General features: G+C 44.7%; 1 protein-coding gene across 7 annotated transcripts in view; it reads right to left on the bottom strand.

The window, feature by feature from the left end:
* The window catches only part of LOC102930118 (c-Maf inducing protein), a 183,752-nt gene that overhangs the window by 156,119 nt on the left and 10,458 nt on the right, over window positions 1-17,175 (bottom strand). Inside the window, exon 1 of one of the 7 annotated variants that reach the window (XM_007059265.4) lies at window positions 12,270-13,143. The exons of 3 other annotated variants lie outside the window; for them this stretch is intronic. In XM_007059265.4, the coding sequence (XP_007059327.1) occupies window positions 12,270-12,566 (297 nt within the window). In that variant the 5' untranslated portion in view covers window positions 12,567-13,143. Of the gene's footprint in view, window positions 1-12,269; window positions 13,144-17,175 lie in introns of those variants that run through there. 3 more of the 7 variants (XM_007059264.4, XM_037878215.2, XM_037878214.2) reach the window with 3 other exon arrangements.

The following is a 17,175-nucleotide window of genomic DNA, read 5'->3' as shown; positions in this document are numbered from 1 at the left end:
TATTTTCACATAAAGAGGGTGCTGACCTGATCTCTAACTGCCAGCCATTTTGTTTAATTTGCTTCATGCTGTATGCTTTTTTCTTTTTTTCTTTTTTTTTTTTTTTTTTAAATAAAGGCCATACAGCATCAATAGAACCAGAAAACTGCATGGCATAGTGGGCTGTCCTTGTGGGGCATAGATGAGGCAGGACCTGTTAGGAATGAATGCAAACACAGACCAGATCCTCAGCTATCGCACATCTGTCCACTGGAACACTGCCAGTTTACACCAATTGAGAATCTGTCCTGTAATCTTCACTTAGCCAGATGGGCATCAGCTAGGAGCTCAGTATTTCTCCCTAGTCCTTTTGTATCCAATAGAGACCAGTTTACACACAGTCAACCCCCACCCACCGTTGGTTGGCTTCACCATATTTAAAAATGTGTTAGCCTGAAATAGAGTTCAACCCTAGATACTGCTCTGATGGGAACAGGAGGAATGGCTTGCTGTAGATTAGACAAAACCACTTTGAGCAAGGCCAGAGATAAAGGACATCCAGAGAAAGCAATTATTAATCAGGTGCCTAACATGCCAGTAGATAAACGCGAGAATAAGGAGGCAGTCTCACCATTAGGGTTTGTAGACAAACCCTGTGCTCTAAGACCACAAGCATTACCACTCCTCTTACCTTCAATAGTTAGTACAAAACTGTACATACAGCAAAGAGTATTTCATTTTAATTTCAACTTGTTACTTTTCTGCAGTTGATGAAGCATGAAACAAATCACCCAAAATGCATTTTGTAACTCTAGCAAATGTGTTTCCCATCAAAATGGGAGATTCTTTGGCTGCATCTGCATTTTCATCTTCAGCAGAAGAGTTCTGTTTCAGCAGATGTTTTAAATTTTTCTCAATGGTCACATTATTTGGTTGGAAACCAGACATGTTCTCTGGTGCCAGGACTCTGCACAAACCATTTGCTCCTCTGGGAGAAGAGGAAGAGTCTGCATTGTACTTCTGGAAACCATGTTACTCTCTATTTCAATCCTAACCTCCCCTCCCAAATCGTAGTGAAAGATAAATTAGAGAATTGGAGAGTGAGAAAGAACCCTGAAGAGTAGGACTGGGGGGGGGGGGGGGGGGGGAGGAGGGGGAGAAGAGTGGGTGAAGGAGAAGAGAGGGAACAACCAATAATAGAAAGATTTAATACTTTGCACCTACACAGCACCTTTCATCAAAACCCCTCATTTCCACACACTGGGAGAGGAAACTTGCTGCTTGTATTTCATAATACAGCTCAAAGCATATTGTCCCAGAGCAGTTCATTAGTCATCCTTTGTTTACTCCTGAGGGAATTCTGTGACAAAAAATTAAGAATTCTGCACCAAAAAATTAAAAATTCTGCATATTTTTGTCAACACACCACAATATAATCACACCATTTTCAATTATTTTGGTAATTTATACCTGTCAGCAAGTACGTCTAATAATACAGACAACAAAAAAGATTCAGGAAATGTTTTTTGACAAATAGATTCCTTATTAAGCATATTAGCACATCTATATGGCTCCATAGCAAGCGAGAAGAACAGAGGTTCGCATGCACGCCCAGCCCTGCCCTCCTGATCCAGACAGGGGGCAAGCAGGCTTACCCCAGCAGGATCCAAGTGTGGAGGGGCTCCAGGTGTAGGGTGAGAGGGTTCTGTTTGGGGAAATCTGGGTTCAGGTGGCTCTGTTGGGGGTTCCAAGTGCGAGGGCAATGGGATTCTGGAGTGGGGGAGAAGGTGACTAGGGCTCAGCAGGGATCTCAGTGGGGGGTCTGGGTGCTGGGAGAGCGGGGCTTGATGGATGGGGGTCTGGGTGCAGGTCGTTGGGACTCAGCGGAGTGGGGGTCCTGGTGCTGGGGAAGGTGATGCACGGGGGTGGGGCAGATCAGGGGCAGCTCCCTATGCAGTGACCCCCTCTCCCCACAGCTGGAAAACAATGGAGGCAGGAAGTGGGACGAATGTGTGCAGAGCTTCCTGCAACTGGGGAAGGTTACCGGAGGTGAGTCTGACTCAGCCCCAGCCCCAGAAGCAGCCCATGCAGGGGAAGAGGCAGTCCCATTCCCCTGCCCCCAGCCCAGCCTGGACTAGCAGCTAGAGCCTGGCATACAGTAAGAGCCACCAGCCGGCAAGTTCTCAACCCGGCCCCTCCTCAACAGTGCGCAAGAGGGACAGAGTGCGCTAAGGCCCACACCCCGCGAGGCCGTGATTTACATCACCCCCGACTGCTCCCAATGCCCAAACCTCTTCTCTCTTCTGCATTAGTCTGAGTTGAGGTATTATTCTCTGTGAAGCCTTGGTACCTATTTGAAGGAGTCACTTTGTAGTGCCTGGTCAATCTGTGAACATTTGACTGCTCAGTGGTTAACAAAAGCCACTAAACTCACTTAAAGGCCACTGAACAGGCCACACCTGGTAACAATTTCTGGTCCCCACAATCTTGGGTTGGTCTCTATTACAAGTTGGAAGCCCCCAAGTCTCATTCCTAATCCCGAGTCATCTAGTTCCCCCCAAATATCAGAATGTTTATGATAAACTACAAAAGCAATTGCTGTCATACTCTGGGGGGATTGCTAGGGTATTTGGGGGAAGTTCCCCCCCCTTTCTTTTCCAGAGCCAAAATGTTGAGCAACTCCACTCTAGGTGGTAGAGAAAATACTGCAGCTAGAACCAGAGCATCTGTGGAACCACTATATCCAAGGAAACAATTTAGTCACAATTCTCAGCCAGTGCCATCAAATGCCCACACCAGGCACACTAAAAGTCAACGCACAGAAAGCTTCCTTTGTACAGCATCTGATGAAGTGAGCTGTAGCTCACAAAAGCTTATGCTCAAATAAATTTGTTAGTCTCTAAGGTGCCACAAGTACTCCTTTTCTTTGTACAGCAATGTACGTAAGCTGCCAAGAACCACCCCAATCAGAGGTTCCCGATGCTCAGCTAGTATATCTTTACATAGCCCCAGTGAAGTCAATGGAGCTACATCAACTTATACCACTAAGGATCTGGCTCTTAGGTGTATTATTTAAGAGTCCACACAATCTTTTACATCTTGTATCCTGCCTTCTTACTTTTATATGTAGTAAAGAGCAAGCACAACGTTTTGAGACTCCTCTGTAAACATATTCTTCCCAAGTCATTCCTAGGTTCAAAACACCAACCTCTAACATTTGTGTTTTACACGCAGAGAAAAAAGCGCCAATCCTTTTGCAAAGATGGTGCCCAATACCCTGTTCCTATAATAATGAAGCAAGATCTCCCTCATAAAAAAGGAGCTATTGAAAAGGTTCAGTGTAGTCAAAGTGTCACTGACCTATTGTCTGGGTCTGGAATCAATCCTGATAACCTTTGAAGCAAGAGTATGCCTGTACGTTGTCAGAATGGGCTATTAAGAGAAAATGCACCATTATTTTAGGCCAGAAAACAGTAAATGCTCACAAAAATTATCAGAATTGTCTCTCTGCACGTGCAATTACCTGATTTACATGTTCAATTGGAGGAACTATAAACACAAATTAGGCAAGCACTCTGCACATGCAATTGCCTGCCAAAACTCTGGCCCACAAAATGCACATATAATAAATAAAGACACGGCGTGCATACACTCTATATATGGATATGTATGACTGACTATACTATAAGTCTTTACAACAGAGGAAAAAAATAATTTAAAAATTCCTGTAGTTGGTTGTCATAAATTTAGATTTTGTTAAAAGTTTATAAGAAAAATAAATGCAATCTTGGTATTCCCTGAAATAAAAACAAACAAACAAACAAACAAACAATCTTCAGTGTAACTAAATCTCAACTTTCTTCAGGTAACGTTTACAGTGTCATCTGTGATGTCTTAGAATAAAGAAAGTTTTACAAACACTAATTCACCAAAAAATTTTCATGGTTTTAAAATTTCAAAAGAAAAACATTTTGTTTTGTTCTGATAATTTCAACATCTCTGAAGTGCTAGAAACCCAGGCAGCGGAAACCCTTTTATTGCCAACTGTTCAAAAATCCTGAGTTTGGCCCAAAAATTCAAGAGATTGGCTTAAATGTCATGAGTTTTAAAAAATAATAATAATATATTTGAGGTTCTTTATTGATATGCCTTCTGGTTTCTTGGTTCATGTTTTTAAGCTTTTCTCCACCACTACAAGAGCTAGGAATTTACTTTCCAGAGAATCTCATCAATCTCTTAATTCCAGCAGCTGGGCTTTAAGGAAAACATCTTATCGTGAGGCTCATGATAAAACTGCAAGAGCTGGCAATACTGGAAGCTCTGGGCAAGGGCGTGAGAACCAGAAAGGGACCCTACCATGCTAGTTTCATTGTCCAAGCTGATTGAAATTCAAAAAGCAAAAAGCATCAGTGGAAAAGCCAATTAGATGTTTAGACTTGGCCGTAATGCAAGGGCACTGGGGAGGGGGGAGAATGGACGGACCTATCCCCACTTTGTGCATCCCATGCAAGGGCCAAACACAAGAGCAGTCCCTGAGCATGGAGGCTGCTCCCTCAAAGGAAGCAGGATCCTGGCCCTACCCCACTCATTTCACACTAGACAGCAAAACGATGGATGCAAGCTTGGAATAGAGCAGGCTGTATCATCCTCCCATGCTCCAGGGAGCTGGGAGTTGCACCTTTAGAGGCACAATCCATGCACAAGCTGCCCCTTGGGGCAACATGCCTAAATGTCACCATCAGGCCTTTAAAATGCTGTCAGCGCTGACAATGCATGAGCTCTAAAACGTAACGGGAGTGAAAGTGGCGAGGACACGTTTTATATGCATAAATGCATGGGCAAGTACAGATTTTAAATTGGCAGTACACTCGGAAGACATGACACAAAGGGAGAGAAATGAAAGCGGCGGTGAGGCTGAAGCTGGCAGGATGCTTTCGGGAACTTTGAATGAGGAGGATGGGCTTGCAATAGCACATTCTGACCCAGAGTGGTTTAGAGAGACACCAGATCCCATTTCACTGAATCACAGACACAGGTTCAACAGATCAGCTCTTCGCTCTCCTTTCTTTCTTCCCCTCAAGACACAGCAAATCATGGCAAGGCTCATTGGGAGATTTTTCCCTTCCTCTTGCTCTCTCTGCCCCCACATTTTTATTTGCTTGGGTTTGAGAACGGATCAAAAAATAAATAAATAAATAAATCTCACTGCTTTGTAGTTCTGTTCATTACCCTTGTACCACAATCCTGTTTAACAAATATGAATACATTTCAACAAATCATGCATATGCCCCAGCAGCGCTGGCCCTGCTCCACTGGGCTCAACGGTTCATGAAAAGGATCATACAGTCAGCACTGGCAGCGCATAGTACTCTGCAGGAGCCCACGGAACAGAGGCTGCGATGAGCCCCGGCGTAGGGGCGGTCATTTCTTGTGCTTTCTTCCCAGCTTGCTACACGTGAGGAGGGCTAGCCACAGTCACGCCCTCAATCTATGCCCTGCCAAAAGAAAGATGCAAAAAGAAAAGGAGTACTTGTGGCACCTTAGAGACTAACCAATTTATTTGAGCATGAGCTTTCGTGAGCTACAGCTCAAAGATGATCTCACAATCCCTTGAGGACCTTCTCCTCCAAGGTGCTGAGAACCCTCAATTCCCACTGCAGAACCAGACTTCTACTCAGTACACAAGGCAACCTGCAAGCTTCCTCCTGGGACCTGTCATTATATAATGGTTAGCACTGCATCTTTCCTCCAATGATAAATAAGATACATAAAACAGAATGGAATTTATGAGCGCCTTTCTCATGCATATCCATGAAAATGTAAAATGTACAAATGAGGATTTTTATGCTACTGGTATTAAAAGAGTTCTCATCCTACTGAAAAAAATATGGCTTCCGGTTGGGAATTGTATTCAAGTTCTATGACCATGGCAGCACTGGATACATAGATACCCTGTTTTTTTACTCTTTTGAAGATAATCCCTAAAGCAATGTCTGATGGAGGTGAAACAACTTTAAAGAAATAAACTATGTTAATTTTTTAACACAAAGTTTGGCTAAGATAGTAATAAAAATGGCCTGTCATTTACAGCAGAATAACATCTAACAAATCATTTACAATCTGCAGGACAGCTGGATTTTTGCTTTTCAATGCAGATTATATGTTATTAGTAAAATATAGAAGGAACAACACTTTGGGCACGATTTGCAAAAACCTCCACAATACCAATGGTTATGTACACATTCCAGAATTAATTTTTTTTTAATGAGCTTGATGAAACTATTCCGATGGCTGATACAGGGCTTAATCATATTGTATGACAAAGAGAACACACCATCATATGCACACATGGACAAACATATGCATTACACATTTATGTATAACAAAGGAGAGCATTAATTGGAAATATGAAATATTTTGACTTGCTGCTGTCAGACACATTTTTCCATAATGAAAATTTAATATAGTATTTCATTTTTATGGTGCACTAGAAAATTATTCTCTTAAATTTATTCCTGATTCCATATCTGTCCTGATGCAGGGGCCAAGCTTGCCTTACTTATGTTGGCAGAGTCCCATTGATATCAGCGGACTTACAGATTTTGGAACATGAGGAGGAGTTAGGCACTTTCTTACATAGATGCTGGAACTAGGGGTGCTACAGCACCCCATGGCTTGAAGTGCTTTCCATCATATACAGGATTACAGTTTGGTTCAGTGACTCTCAGCACCCCCACTATACAAGTTGTTCCAGCACCATCGTTTATTTGGCTTATCAAATAACTGTTTACTTTAATTTTATTATTACTTTAATTGGAAATTGGGGAACCTGATGGTGTTTGGATTTCAGGAACCCTCTAAATGTGGTTCTGTTTTTAAGCCTATTGTGAAACTTTCGAGTTCTGCATAACATTTCCCCCTTGATCAAATTGTTTTTCCAAGGGAAATTTAATTTTTAAGACCATGTTTTTCTAACTAAATGGGAGCCTGTGCTCAAGAAAACAAAGATTCTAGCTTGATAGCAATTCTTCCCTTGGTTTTAAGGCAAACAGAGGAAAGAAAAGTTCAAAAAACATGCAACCTCACAATAGCTTCCATTTGGTCTTGAAAAATGAATTCAAATCTCTGTTTCCCCTTTCCTAATTTCAAGCAAATTTTCCTGTATCTGCTTCTTTTATTTTCAATCACATATAAACACCTATCTAAGGGGTGAATGTATATGCAGTTCATCAGCTCCCTGGGTGACTATAACTTCCATTCTTTTTTTAAATATATTTCTTTACCAACAAACTGGTGCCCCCACAGAACAACTCTGAATTCACTTCAGGATTATTTCCAGTTTTGAATCTGATTGGTTATGTTCCATTATATCCAACCTCCCTGTAAAAATGAAACTAAAAATAAGTAAGAAATGTATATATTTAAAAAAAAAAAAAAAAAAAGCTAATTTTTCCCTCAAGGAACTGGATGTTAATGAGTAATTTCATGCTTGCAATTATGCCTTGTCTTCCCAGATGGAGTTACTAGGAGTATGTCATACCACAATAGTGAAAATGAACGGCTTACTTCATCCTCCCCTTTTTTCCTGTATGCGTGTATGTTACACAAACTCCAGGGACTAAAAACCAATTGCACTCAGTGTAAGGTTTGCCAGATTATACTCCAAGTGAAGGAAGAAACCGAATGAAAGGGAAGAAGCAGAAGGAAAAAAAGAAGACGCACAAAAGGGGCAAAACAGGAAACGGAAAGAGATTCTACAGAAGCCCAGTTAAGGCAGGCACCTGAAAACTATTGAAAATTTCATTTTCATCTTTGTAGTCAAAATAGTCAATTATCATTCTCCTCATAACAATTCAGAGAAAAAAGAGATTAAATTGGATTTTATTATCATTGATCTTTTTTATTACAATCATTGCCACTAACCAAATAATCCCTAAACAAAGGCAGACCCTATTTTAAAAAAAACAGAAAGAATATTAGCAAATGCACTGTCATTTAGAGTTTGATAAATGTTTATAAAGCAAACAAACATCATTCCTCCCAAAGGGAGAAAGTCAGATTTGTCCCCAAGCAAGTTGTTATCTGGTAAATGAAGTTTGTAAAATGTCCTATTGGCACTGAAAGATTTAAAAAACAAAAAATAAACAAACAAAACAAAAAACCCTAGTTACAAAGCTGACTGATATTAAAAAAAAAAAAAATCCCTGCACAGCAGCAGCATAGCCTACACAGGATGTATGTGTATTCATGAAACTATGCCATGTATAAAGCAAATTGTCTGAAGAGAAATGAGAAACGAAACAAACAATGGAAATAAAATACAGATCAGGCAAAATCCCAACATCCACAGGAAGAAGGGCTTCATCTACCCTACAGATGCTACAGCAGCACAGCTCCAGCACCGCAGCTGTGCCATTGCAGCACCATAATATACTGTAGACACTTCCTACAGAGACAGAATGGTTTTTTCCATCATGGTAGTTAATCCAGACCACCAAAAGGTGGTTTCTTCCATCAGCCTAGGCACCACTACACTGGGAGTTAAGTCAACCTAACTGGAGCACTCAAAGGTGCAAATTTTTCACACCTCCCAAGTGACACTGATAGCTAAGTCGATTTAATTTCTCGGTGTAGACCAGGGTTAAGAGGGGTCTCTCCACTGTAGAACAGAGCAAGGTTTTCATGTCTTTAGGTTGGTGCCCATGCCAACAATTTACCATAAAATTAACATAAAGCGATTCCTATTTTTACTTTACACAGGCTAATTATAATTGAAACATTTACCGTTCACAGCGCTGAAAAAAATTTATCATGTGATTTTTGTAAAGGTTGTGAATTCTGTTTCACTAAAATAAGATGGCCTGAATATTTCTCTCTTTATTTCCCTACTTAGTGGATTCAACAAGGAAAGCTGTCTTCTCAGAGCCAAAATGTATATTTTCCTAATTAAACAATGGAAATAGTCACCTATCTTGACAAAACAACAGATCCATGTAGAAATGTGTATAATAAACCAGGAACAGTGTCTATCAGAGGTACAAACAACAGATGGACAATCCAGATGCAAAATAACCCAAGTTCTGGACTTGAGTTGGTTAACAAATAAAAGTTTGTGGAGGTGGATTTCAGTCACATATGTCCCAGGCGATAACAAAGAGAATATCAAATGTCTGTGACTAACAAATATCTTATCCATACCATTTATGTGCAGACCTGGCTAGATCAAGGTTTAATATTTTAGCTACCCCCAAAACTTTTGCTTTCAAACACAAAATAAGGTGAGGTTATTTCCTGGTTCAATTTTATTCCTCTTATATAGGATGCGTTAAAACTCATCATGCCACAGGAGTTGCACAGTGATGACGCGAAGATTAATTAGGGAATGTTTGTAGAGCACTTTGAACATGGAAAGCTGTAAGTGTTAAACTAGGCCTGTTTTCAGATGTGCGGAGTGCCCACAATGGTGCCTCCTTCAGTGGAACCTACAGATGGCTCAGCAGCTCTGTGGGGGGGAAAAAAAAAAAAAAAAAAAATCGAGCCACTTCTATTTAGATACCTAAGTATGGATTTAAGTGCCTAATTTTAGGCACTCAATATGTTTTCCATTTCTACCTTATCTTGAAACCAACAGTGATATCTGTTTGAATTATTCACACCTGGCTTTTTACAAAAATAAATTTAAACATCCAAGATCAAATGTCTAAAAACATGATTGAATGTAGATCCACAGAGTCAGGCAACAAGTACATAACTTTGGGGCATATGTGGCTGCTCCCCTTACTCGCCTAAGTAGTCCCTTGGAAATCAATGAGGCTACCTGCATACATACATAAGGCAAGCAGGTCTTAGCCCTAAACATACTGTATTTACTTAGTGAACTGGCACTGAGAAATGATCATTACAGGTGCAAGACCTAGCACAAATAAACACCACTCAACAAAATGGAGCTCCCACAGAAAACAATGAGACCAGCAGCAGCAAGAGACATTGGTGCATGGAATGACAGAGTAATTTAGTATACCTCTGTTAATTATGCATCTTAACGAAACAGGATGAGAGAAAACCACGTATTAATTTGAGAACTAGCATGAAGTGAATGGGAAATTCTTTCAGAAAGTACTATCCTGGTGTCTGAAACAGAGTTAAAACCTTGCCAGACAGAAAGAGGTAGCGCTCTCTTCGCGCACATAAAAATTAATCTCTGGTGTATTTTTATTTTCTGGGTTTTTTTAATATATTAAGCACAAATATGACTACCCATATCAATATCAGGTATTGCACGTCTTTTCTCCTTTTCAGATAGTATGGCCACTGCAAAGAAAATGCCTTTCGCCATTAGTATTCAACTTCCGCTCTGCCCCTCAGAGTATCTTCACAGAATGATGCAGAACCCAAACTTGTTCTATACTCATGTTTCCTTTGGGGAAATTCTCCTTTAATGCTTCCTTGCCTATTGCTTCTTTCCTACCTGTAGCTCAGGGAGAGGTTAATATTCTTCTGGGCATGTGAACATCCTGGATAGCTCAATGGAACAGCAAAAGATGGCATAGTGGCAGCATGTTAGGTATGAAAAAGAATCACATCAGGCCCTTCAGGACGGGAAGATGGTCTACCTACAGATACCCCTGTGGATGATCCCACTTGAGATACTGTGTGTGTGTCAGAATACCGTGTTAAAGAGGCCTTGAACATTTACATGTGTGCTGTTCTCCTATAAAGTTAGATCCATGTTTAATCTTCAAATACACCGCTGACTGAAGGAAACTCATCCAAATAGACCACTGATGGACACCCATATAAAGACTAATTCCCAGTCCCATATTACATTGTGAGTTTCCTATGTTAAACCAATGTACCTGTTCTATTCTACAGAAGATCCACTGAGAAAAATAAGGTATTTACACACAAATCAAAAAGCCAGAATTAAACCACTATCTACCTAAAGTCTTATAGGACTGTAAATACGTGAGTAAACTTGTTAAATTTCATTGGTTCATATTGCTGCACAAATGCTATTGGATCCTTTAAATGTATAGATACCACGTTTAATACATGTGTAATTTTTTTTTATTATTTGTATACACACACACTCTCTCCATATTTTTAAGGCTAGTACATATTGCTATATGTACCCTTTGTGTTGGTAATAATTTGCTTACAACTTGGTTTTCTACATTGTCCTCAATGAGGGAGAGAAAACCCTAAAGGAAACTACCATATTTCAATGTCAGTGTCTGGATAGGATAAGCGACCACCAAAATCAGAACCAACAACAAGGCCTAGACCAAGACAGCATATTCATGGTCCATACCGAAACTATCTGGTTTCAAAATTAAAAGCATCCTGTCTCCCTCCTCCCTACCTCCAACCTTGCCAATACGTCAAATGGCATTTGCAGATTTTAGTTTAGATATCATTAAAATATCCTAATTTCACATCACTGTCACATTCCCAAGAAACAAAACCATAAAAATATCACACAGAGAATAAAAATGAGATTTGCCTTTAAAATGCAATACAATTACAAGTTAGCAAATACTATTTATGGTTGCAAAAAAATAAAAAATATCTCAACAGGGTTTTGGACATTGGGGTTCATTCACACATGTGCACCCGTGCGCGCGCACACACACACAGAGGGATAGGGAGGAACAGATTCTTTAATTTTTCATTTTCCAGTCCTGCACAAAGAGAATATTTATTTTCCATCAGTTACTATACGTACGTACTTACTTTTCTTTTCACGTTTTTAGTTCAATGAGATTTGCTTTAGTAAAGTTTTTTTTTCCCCCCCATGTTATCATAGAACAAAATTATGAATGTAGGCAACTGAGGTTTTAAAAAAAAAAAAAAAAATTAAGGTAGACCTGTGGTTGAACCCTTCTTCCAACATAGCAAGCTTCAGACTTGCCTGGCATTTCTGAAAGCAATATACAATTCTGGTTATACCTTACACACATTCAGGCAATTACTTTAAAAAGCCTAACATAGGTATCACCCAGCCCTCTACAGCAGGCAGGCTTTTCTAGATTTCCTAACCATCCCCGAGATGTAACTTCAACAACAACACTGATTTTCTCGCCGACTGTAGGTGGACATAAAACTGAGCTGCCCGTGTTGACGAAGGGGCATATCCAACATCAATCTGACAACAGGGCTGTCTTGCGTTACAGAGAAAACAGAGCCCAGGCACGAAGACCAGCAGCGGGGGGCTAGCTCTGTGTTGCAGGGCAGGAGTGTGTCCTGCTCTCCGAGGAAGATGCGGAGCAGTGTGAGAACAAGGTACTTACTGTAGCGGAGGCTAAGCTGTTATCCGCCAGGGTTACATGATGAGGCTCCCACCTCCTCAAAAATTTGGAGGTGAGGATCTTGCTAAGAAATGTCCGGGGGTGCCGGATGACACAGACCTGGATGTCCCCCTCTTGCAGCAGTTTATACCTCATGCCATTGCAGTGCAGAAGGGGTCGCCTGCAACGAGCAGCACCCATTTTACTCCCCTCCGTAGCAGACATTTCACCCAGCAGCGGCTTGCTCTCCTCGATCTGGCGGCGATCGCTGCCCCCGCCCGAGCCGCCGGTAAAATCCATTGCCGCTTGGGGACCGCCTTTTTTTAAAAAGGGTTTTAAAAAAAATTAATAATAATAATAATAATAAAAAGCCCCCCCTCCAAAGAAAAAAAAAAGCCGCCTGGCCGGGGGTGGGGGGGAGTGTGAGGGAAAACTGTCCAAGAGGATGTAGGGGGGAGGGAACGAGCCACCCCCCACAAAGGGAAGGAAGCAACTTTAAAAAAAAAAAAATTCCTGATTTCAGCGACAGCCCGCGCGCCTCTGCCCTCTGGGCAGCGCCGTCCCGGCTTCCTCCGGCGGGCTTCACTGCGCCGGATCCATGCTCCCGCGGAGCGCGCCCAGCGGGGCGCGGGGGGCGGACGCACGGGGCAGCTGGCCGCGCGCGCGGAGCCGAGGGGAACCCGCCCGGGCGGGGGGGTGGGGAGAGCGCGCGGGTCTCTGCCCCAGACCCCCGGGGCTGCGCGCGTGCGGGGGGCGCGTGCAGCCGGCGCGGAGCGTGGGCATGTGGCTGCGGCGGCCGGAGAGGAGCTGAGTGGCTCCGCCGACAGACTGGGGCGGCAGCAGCAGCCGCAGCGGCAGCGGCAGCCGCTCGCAGCGCGGCTCTGATTGGTCTCCTCGGGGTCATGTGCGGGGCCCCCTCTGACGTCAATGGCCGCCGCAGATTGCGGTGCCGTGCGCTGCCTGCTCAAGGCGGCCCGGGGTGCAAAGGACCGGGGGGGGGGCACGTGCCAAGCAGCGGCGGGGGGCAGGGCGCGCGCGCTGCCCCCCCCCAGAGCGGAGCCCCGGCGTGGGGGCTGGCTGCAGAGCGCGGGGGGAGATTATGAGCGGCGGCGCCGTGCCGGGGGCTGCACGGGGCAGAGAGGGATGGGAGGTCGGGGGGAAGGAAGAGAAGGAGGGAGGGGTTGGGGCAGCACAGATGGATGCGGGATCAGTGTGGGGGGGTCGGGGCAGGACGGAGGGATCGGGTGGGGGGTCAAAGGGCAGGAAGAGAAGGCGGGAGAGGGGGATGGGGAGGGAGGGGTTGGGGCAAGGGGGAGCACAGAGGGAGAGGGATGGGGGATCGGAGTTGGGGGGTCAAAGGGCAGGAAGAGAAGGCAGGAGAGGGGGATCGGGAAGGGTTGGGGCGGGGGGAGCACAGAGGGAGAGAGGGATGGGAGATTGGGGTTGGGGTGGGGGAGGACGGAGGGATCGGGTGGGGGGTCAGAGGGCAGGAAGAGAAGGCCGGAGAGGGGGATTGGGAAGGGTTGGGGCAGGGGAGAGCACAGAGGGATGGGGGATCGGGAAGAGTTGGGGTAGGGGAGAGCACAGAGGGATGGGGGATTGGAGTTGGGGGGTCAAAGGGCAGGAAGAGAAGGCGGGAGGGGGATTGGGGAGGGAAGGGTTGGGGCAGAGGGGAACACAGAGGGAGAGAGGGATGGGAGATCGGGGTTGGGGCAGGGGGGAGAAGGATGGGGGATCGGGGTGGGGGAGGGAGGGATCGGGGTGGGGGGTCAGAGGGCAGGAAGAGAAGGCGGGAGAGGGGGATCGGGGAGGGAAGGGTTGGCAGGGGGGAGCACAGAGGGAGAGAGGGATGGGAGATCGGGGTTGGGGGAGGGGGGCCAGAGGCAGAAAGAGAAGGAGGAGATCGAGAAGAGAAGTGAGCACAGAGGGATGGGGGATCGGGGTGGGGGGGTCGGCAGGAAGAGAAGGTGGGAGAGGGGGATCGGGGAGGGAGGGGTTGGGGCAGGGGGGAGCACAGAGGGATGTGGGATCAGTGGGGGGAGTTGGAGGAACAGGCAGTGGCATTGGAGGAGCAGGGAGCAAGGGAGGGTTGGTCCCAGAAGAGGCAGGGAGCTTGGGGAGGAGGGGAAGTTTAGCATGAAGCTGGGGGGGCTGTGCAGCCAGAGTAGGCCTAACAAACACCCCCCCCCCCATACCAGGCCATCTGTATGGCCACCCTTCAGCCACTGGTGCTGCCTTGCAACATGAGCCCTGCTGGATCCCCCCCCCCTTTTGGGACAAGTTTGCTGGTCCTTTGTGGGAGACCCCGGCCCCCTCTCCTGAGGGAGGGCTTGCGTCTGTCTGTTTCAGGTAACATACTGGACAAAAGTAAGTCTGTCCATTCCTTTCCTTCCCCCCCACCCACTTAAATCACCCTTTCAAACAGCACCAGCACAACACCCCTATCAAGGCCCTGGGAGATACTTTGCCCCCGCTATGAATGGGCAAGAAGGAAGCTGGAGCAGCACGGGGTGAATTCTGAGATTCCTGGCTTCTGTGTCACCTTGTGTTGCAACCAGCACAGAAAATGGTACAGGAAGCCCGTAACCGGCTGGTTGCGGTCACTGCCGTAGTGAGTCTGATTAGTGGTGTTCTTCCTCCAGTCTCAGGAAAGTACTGAGAACTGAAACATCACCCAAAGTACAAGACATGTCAGCCGGCGGAGCTTTGAGTCCAGACCCCAATAAGATGGCGCCTACATACTACGGTGATCAGCATTCTAAAAATACCTCAGCCACATAGACACAGGGGTAGACGGATGCTTAAATAATAAATAACCCCTCCTAAGCCCCATTTTTTCCCAGCAGCCATACAGCCTCAGAAGCAGCTGTCAAATGGCTGTTAACAACAGGCTTGAGAAAGCCACTCCGGAAAAAAGAGGAACCTTCTTCCGTCTCTTTAAACCAACCTACTTTGAGAGACACTGAGGTGAACTCCCCCCTTGCTTCCGCTCCCTCTATGCTTAGAGACTGTTCAGGCACATAGTAAGAAAGGGCCTCTGCCCTAAGTGCTCGCAATCTAAACAGACCAGACAGACAAAGGCTCAGAGGAGGCAGAGGGTAGGTCTATGCTGCAATTAGACTCCCGCAGCTGACCTGTGCCAGCTGACTTGAACTCTTGGGGCTCACGCTGGGGGGCTGTTTAATTGCAGTGTAGATGTTCTGGCATAGGCTACAGCCCAAGCTGTGGGACCCTCCCACCTTGCAGGGTCCTACAGCCCAGGCTCCAGTCCAAGCCCAGACATCTACGCTGCAATTAAAAAGCCCAACAACCTGAGCCCAAGTCAGCTTATCCAAGGTCACACAGTAGGTCGGTGCCAGAAACAGGAATAGAACTCAGATCTCCTGGTTCAATACCCTATCTACTAGACCACATTGCTGGTTTCCAGGGCTGTCAAATCAGCACTTCAGAAATCACTAAAATTCATTTTAAAATAAGTTTTTTTAAAAAAAAACACAAAACATTGCTTAATGAAAAGTAATGGCCATGAAAACAAGGATAGCCCCACCCCATCCAGCCTAATTAAGATGGCCTAAATACATTCATCTTTTGCAGATACAGAAGCTTCCCCCCCCCCCCGGCCCCTTCAGGCTAATTCAGTTGTGATGTGTATTGTTAACAGGAATGTTCATCTTCTCAGCTCTAAGCCCGCAAAGTGCGACTGACCCATAAATGCAGCCCTTTGCATATTTCTGGCTAGGAATCCCATCTTAAACACACTTTTCATGCACTTCCAGTACTTAGTCTCTTGGCTGTCTACATTCAAGTCCATCAAGTGTTCTGCATAAAGTCCCTCCTCATTGCCAAAACAGAAGCACTGGCATCACATGCCTTCTTATGCTTGGTAGCACCCATTAATAACCGTGTGTTAAAATAAAAACAATGTGAATTCTGGAGGAAAGAAAGACAGGAAATCCATGGGTACTTCTGGCTGCCAATAACACAGGTTGTATAGCAATGGGGGCTTGGAAAACCCATGAAAAACACTTGAGATGCCAAAACCTACACAGCAGAAAGTACTGCCTTCTGTGAAAGCAAACCCAGGGCAGGCAATGGCACCACATTACAAACTAAATGGGTGGGGATGGAGGGGAGGAAAGGAGTGATTATAAACAGAGGCAAGATATAAAAATGCACATGCGTCAAGAGGGGTTTAACCCCAGTTGGGTTTGTGATGCACTTGCATAGGTGACAAAAAAAGAAGACTAAAACATTGCTTATTTGTTCAGTCCATCCTAATTAATTTTACAGGAGGCTACAGTGTTAACAGATGTTCTGACAAACTCTTAGCCACAGTCAGCTCAAGGAGGGGGGGAAAAAAATCCACTCTGACTATCTAGAGCCTGGAAATGTCTGTTGTCAAAGGTAACCCTTTTGTGTTAGCCATAAAAGGGAGATAGAGGCTGGCGGGCCAGAGCTGTCTGCAGGGGTGTGAGCTGGTTTTCTAAGCAGAGGACTGAGCACCAGGAATTCCCAAATTGTGATTCTGTCCGTCCATCTAGGTTCTACACAGCACAGCTCCCTGTGATAGCCAATCCTTTCATTTAATTTCTACTGTTCTGCCTCAGTTTCCCCAACTGTTAGATGGGGATAACAGAACTTCTTACCTACCTTACAAGGGTCCTGTGTGGCTTAATTATTTCATCAGTCAATGCTTATAAAGTGCCATTTTTGACTCAGAGCAAATCCCTGCTTGAGTCAATTCATTGTCACAACAATGCTGTACTATTTTAAATGTTTCAAAATTATTCCTTTGATGAATTCCCCAATTTCAGAGATTCCACTGAATGCATGAAGCATCCTACAGTGCACTGTTACCAGAGATTTTAAGGGTCCTGAGGGTCAAAGTTTGTTTAAAATCGCAGTCATC

The sequence above is a fragment of the Chelonia mydas genome, chromosome 12, assembly GCF_015237465.2.
Source record: "Chelonia mydas isolate rCheMyd1 chromosome 12, rCheMyd1.pri.v2, whole genome shotgun sequence".
In the NCBI taxonomy this organism is placed as follows: domain Eukaryota; kingdom Metazoa; phylum Chordata; order Testudines; family Cheloniidae; genus Chelonia; species Chelonia mydas.
This window is presented reverse-complemented; position numbering and strand designations above follow the sequence as displayed.